General features: G+C 32.0%; 1 protein-coding gene across 1 annotated transcript; it reads right to left on the bottom strand.

Annotated features, from left to right (window-relative positions):
* Positions 1 to 2,793: 2,793 nt before the first annotated feature.
* On the bottom strand, positions 2,794 to 5,751 carry LOC145557544 (uncharacterized). The gene is made up of 7 exons (XM_081618719.1): positions 5,323 to 5,751; positions 4,864 to 5,033; positions 4,471 to 4,704; positions 4,289 to 4,358; positions 3,690 to 3,828; positions 3,020 to 3,452; positions 2,794 to 2,860 (listed from the first exon to the last, which is right to left on the bottom strand). The coding sequence occupies exons 1-7, from the start codon at positions 5,749 to 5,751 to the stop codon at positions 2,794 to 2,796; spliced, it is 1,542 nt and encodes a 513-aa protein (XP_081474845.1).
* Between the last annotated feature and the right edge of the window lie 225 nt (positions 5,752 to 5,976).

Genomic DNA, 5,976 nt, shown 5'->3' with positions numbered 1-5,976 from the left:
GCTTTGTTAGAATGTGTTTGGCTTTCATTTGATTCTGTTAGCTTCGTTAAATGCATTTCACTTTCATTCAATTCAAAAAGCTTTTTTTGAATGTGTTTTATTTTTATTTGATTCGAAAAGCTCTTTTTGAATGGGTTTTACTTTCCTTTAATTTAAAAATATTTATTTGAATGTGTTTGACTTTCATTTGATTTAATTAGCTTTGTTGAATGCATATCACTTTCATTCAATTCAAAAAGCTTTATTTGAATGTGTTTGAATTTCATTTGATTCAAAAAGCTTCTTTTGAATGTGTTTGACTTTCATTTGATTTAAAAAGCATTGTTTGAATGAGTTTTACTTTCATTTGATTCTATAAGCTTTCTTTGAATGTGTTTTATTTTCATTTAATTCAAAAAGAGTTGTTTGAATGTGTTTGACTTTCATTTAATTCAATGAACTTCGTTGAATGCATTTGACTTTCATTCGATTCAAAAAGCTTTACTTGAATGAGTTTAACTTTCATTTGAATAAAAAAACTTTGTTTGAATGTGTTTGACGTTTATTAGATTTAATTAGTTTCTTTTAATGAATTTGACTTTCATTTTATTCAAAAAGCATTGTGAAAAAGTTTTTTACTTTCATTTGATTCAAAAACCATTGTTTGAATGTATTTGACTTTCATATGATTCAAAAAGCTTTGTTTTAATGTGTTTTACTTTCATTTTATTCAATTAGATTCGTAGAATGCATTTGACTTTCATTCGATTCAAAAAGCTTTGTTTGATTGTGTTTAACTTTCATTTGATTCAAAAAGCTTAGTTTTAATGTGTTTGATTTTAATTTGATTCAATTAGCATCGTTGAATGCATATGACTTTCATTCGATTCAAAAAGCTTTGTTTGAAAGCATTTGACTTTCATTTGATCAAAAACTTTGTTTGAATGTGTTTGACTTTAATTTGATTCGAAAAGTTGTATTTGAATGTGTTTCACTTTACTTTAATTTAGAAAGATTTGTTAGAATGTGTTTGACTTTCATTTGATTTAATTAGTTTTGTTTAATTCATTAGACTTTCATTCGATTCAAAAAACTTTGTTTGAATGTGTTTGAATTTCATTTGAATCAAAAAGTTTTTTTTTTTAATGTATTTGAATTTCTTTTGTTTCAAAAAGCTTTGTTTTAATGTGTTTGACTTTCATTTGATTTAAAAAACTTTGTTTCAATGTGTTTGACTTTAATGTGATTCAAAAAGCTTTGTTTGAATGTGTTTGATATGCATTCATTTCAAAATTTTATGTTTGAATGTGTTTGACCTTCATTTAATTTAATTTGCTATGTTTGAATGTGTGTGACTTTCATTCGATTGAAAAACCTTTGTTTGAATGTGTTTAACTTTAATCTGAATCAAAAAGCTTTGTTTGAATGTGTTTAATTTTCATTTGATTCAATTAGATTTGTTTTAATGTGTTTGAATTTCCTTTGATTAAAAAAGATTAATTTGAATGTGTTTGATTTCATTTGGTTCAAAAAGTTTTCTGTGAATGTGTTTAACTTTCATTTAATTCATAAAGCTTTGTTTGAATGTGTTTGACTTTAATTTGAATCAATGAACTTCGTTGAATGCATTCGACTTTTATTCGATTTAAAAAGCTTTATTTGAATGTGTTTTACTTTCATTTTATTTAAAAATATTTGTTTGAATGTGTATGCCTTTCATTTGATCCAATTAGATTCGTTGAAAGCATTTGACATTCATTCGAATCAAAAAGCTTTGTTTTAATTTCATTTGATTCAAAGAGCTTTTGTTTGAATGTATTTGACTTTCATTTGATTCAAAAAGTTCTGTTTGAATGTGTTTGATATTCATTCGATTCAAAAAGCTTATTTTGAAAATGTTTGACCTTCATTTGACTCAATTAGCTTTGTTTGAATGTATTTGACTTTCATTCCATTCAAAAAGCTTTATTTGAATGCATTTGACTTTCATTCGATTCAAAAAGCTTTGTTTGAATGTGTTTGACCTTCGTTTAATTCAATTAGCTTTGTTTGAATGTGTTTGACTTTCATTCGATTCATAAACCTTTGTTTTAATGTGTTTGACTTTCATTTGATTCAAAAAGCTTTGTTTGAATGTGTTTAATTTTTATTTGATTCAATTAGCTTTGTTTCAATGTTTGACTTTCATTTGATTTAAAAAGCTTTGTGTGAATGTGTTTGCGTTTCATTTGATTCAAAAAGCTTTGTTTGAATGTGTTTGACTTACATTTGATTCAAAAAGCTTTGTTTGAATGTTTTTTACTTTTTTTTGGCAAAAAAAAATAAAAATTTTAATACAAAAGGAAATAAGAACAATACAACTTACAAAAGCTAAGCTGCATCCCCAAACTACACAAGCCTATAGACATAGACACACAAAATCCCAAACAGTTCCTGGAATCTTTGATGCCACCTTCTTAGAAGGGTTCACCATAGAACAGGGAACAAAGCCTATTCCCAACCCTTGAAACCTTCCAGAAAGGGTGCAAGGAGAAGAGTACCTGAGAACAAAACAAAAGCCAAGCCTAGACTCAACTGCAAACCAGCAGCAGGACTAGATAACAAAGGCAACACAACAAACCCTAAATCAGAAAAAAAAAAAATATAGATAATGCAAGTTTCTATCAGCTTCAAATTTTCTACAAGCCACTGCAAAAAAATTATGTCTCTAACAGCAACATTAGAAGACTTATAGTTTCCTATGAACATCAGAGTGTTCCTTTGAATCCAGATACAGTGCACAACTTTAGCAAAACACATAGCCAGCAATCTGCCCTAAGCACTAGATCTCCTGCTTTGCTGCAAGACCCACTCAACCTCATTCTGAAAACTCTGAGCAAACCTGCAATAACCAAGTAACAATAGCAGTCCATTCCAAATTTTAGCAGAATAATTGCATTCAAAGAACTAATGAGCAACAATCTCATCACAATTGGAGCAGAAAAAGCAAGAAGGGTCACTAGATATGCTCTAAGCAATAATTCTATCTCTAGTCACCAACCTATTCCACAAAGCTAACCAAGTAACAAATAAGCTCTTAGGAAAAGCCTTATTGTTACAGATCAATCTCTTCCAAGTGACTTTCTCAGCCTGGGGCCTAATTTGACCATAGAACTTTCTGATGCTCATTCTACCATTATGAGTAACCCCTGACCAGCCACCAATTCTATCAATAAGATCCCTACAGCTCATAATTTTCTTTAGAACCCAAGAACAATTCTTAGGGATAAGAGCAGACCAAAAATCATTACCTTTGAAATAATGGGTATGAATCCACCTAACCCAAATATTGTCAGCTTTATGAGAGATATCCCAAAGGACCTTAGAGACAGAAGCTTTATTCCAATCCTCAAGAAAGATCAAATTCCAACCACAACAAACTTTAGGTAAACACATAAATTTCCAAGAAACAAGAGCTTTTTTGCTATAATTACCTTTTCCAGTCCAAAGAAAGCACCTACAAATAGAATCAATTTCTCTTAAGATCTTTTTGGGCAACATAAAAATTTGAGCCCAAAAGGCTTGAATACCAAACAATACACTCTTGACTAATTAAAGCCTTCCAGCATAAGAAAGATGTGTAGTAGCCAAACTGTCAATTCTAGCAGTCACTCTCTCGACTAAAGGCTTACACTAGGAAATAGTAAGCTTTTTAGAAGAAAGAGGCACACCAAGATATCTAAAGGGTAAAGAGCCTTTAGACACTCCAAAAACAATAATCAAAGCATCTTGATCATAATCACTTATACCTCCAAAGTATATATCACACTTCTCCAAATTAGCAGGCAAACCAGAAGCACAAGAAAACATCTAAAAAGCATTCATAACTAATTGAATAGATACAAGATCTATGATCAGCTCGGGAAAATAGAAGCAAATCATCAACAAACATCATATGAGTGATACCTAACTTCTTACACCTAGGATGGAAATTTAAATCAGAGTTCAGGGTCATCTCATATTAACATCTAGAGAGATATTCCATGCAAATTATAAAGAGGAAGGGGGACATAGGATCACCCTGCCTTAGACCTTTCTTAGCAGGGAAAGGAAGAGAGGGATAACCATTGAAGTAAAACAAGCCATAATCCAAGAAATGAACTAATTAGGGAAACCCAACTCTTTCAAAACAGTACCAAGAAAGCTTCACTCAACTGAGTCATAAGCTTTCATAAGATCAATTTTAGCATGAATCTACGAGTCACATGTTTGGGAGTATAACCCTTAATCCACTTAGTAGCCAAAAGAATGTTGTTACTAATGTGCTTACCAGGGGTAAAACCTGCTTGAGCCTTATTAATGACAGAACCCACCACCTAAGAGAGCCTAGAAGTGAGAATCTTAGAAATCAATTTGTAAACAAGAGTACAACAAGCAATGGGTTTGAACTCTTTTACATAGGAAAGACTATCCACTTTGGGAACCAGAGTAATAGTAGTACAGTTCCACTACTTTGCCAGCTTCCCCTGGGTAAAGAAATCAAGACCAGCTGCATAGACTTCAAACTTGATAATGTTCCAAGAATGATTACAAAAGACAGCATTAAAGCCATTAATACCAGGGGCTTTATGATTACCAATACAAGCCAAAGCCTGATCAATCTTAGAATGAGTAATATCATCAATAAGAAGGTCTCTAGCATAAGAATCAATATGTTTCCCTGATCTCATAGTAACCAAGTCTACCCTAGGAAGAGAAGTAGAAGCAGAACCAAAAAGGTTCTTATAAAAACCAATAATTTCATCAGATTTAAAAGCTAGATCTCTCAGCAGAACCCCTAGGTCATTATAGATAGAATCAATTCTGTTTTTACTTTGCCTCTACTTCATCATGGAAAAGAAATACTGAGAATTAGGATCTCCAAGCTTAATCCAGTCAATCCTGGAATTCTGTCCAAAAATTCTACTCTCAATGTGCATCCAATGCTTCACAGTATCAATAGCCTGGAACTTAGAAACTTGTAGTCGACAGTTTGTCCAATCAGCAGCCAGTTTAACCTGAATTTCACTAAGTTTCTATTGAGCAATCTCTAACTTTCCAGTCACATTAGCAAACTGCTTAGTATTAAGAGTCTTCAAACCAGACTTAACAACCTTTAATTTGTTATTGGAGAGTCATGGGAAGTACAAAAATCCCAAGCATGTTTAACAGTTTCCTGGAAATCTTTATGATCTGCAAGACAGTTTAGAAATATGAAAGATCTTCCTTTTCCTGTAGCAGCAATGCAAATCTAAAAAAGAAGAGGACAATGATAAGAAAGGGAGGAGGGAGATAAACAACCTCAACATGACCATAATAATGTACCCAAGCTTCATTAACAATCCCTCTATCAATCATGGTGGCAGTTCTACTATCACCTTCCCCCTTATTTGACCAAGAGTAGAAAGAGCCTTTACTTTTTACTTCAGTGAACTCCATTATCTCAATACAATACTTAAAATCCTTAACCTTAGCAACATTAACAGGATTTCCATTATCTCTATCTTTTGAGCAAAAGACAGAATTAAAATCACCTATACAGATCAAAGGAAGAGAAGAACTCCCAAAATCTTTTAAACTAGACCAAAGAGGTCTTCTATCATGAACTGAGTGCAAGCCATAGACAAAGGAACATAAAACGACATGCTGCAAATCTTTATAGCTAATCTTAGTATGAAAAAAATGTTCATGATCAGCTAAAACATCAAGAGTAACTTTATCAGTTTTCCAACCCACCCAAATCCTACCTTTCATAGAGTGAGCATAAGAACAGTGACCAAACAGGAATCTACCAAATTTCTTCTTAACAGAATACTGATTATGGCTTCTAATTTTTGTTTCCAGAATACAAATAATATCAACATCATGATCTTTTAGCAACTGCCTTGAGAAGTTTTAGGTTTAAAGACAACCTTAGGCTTAAGAGTATTACAATCATGCCCAACCTTATCACACTTTTTACAATAAGGTGGTGTCCAT

The sequence above is a fragment of the Chenopodium album genome, chromosome 9 (genome assembly GCF_948465745.1).
Source record: "Chenopodium album chromosome 9, dcCheAlbu1.1, whole genome shotgun sequence".
In the NCBI taxonomy this organism is placed as follows: domain Eukaryota; kingdom Viridiplantae; phylum Streptophyta; class Magnoliopsida; order Caryophyllales; family Amaranthaceae; genus Chenopodium; species Chenopodium album.
Note: the sequence above shows the minus strand (reverse complement) of the source record. Positions and strands in the feature narration are given on the sequence as shown.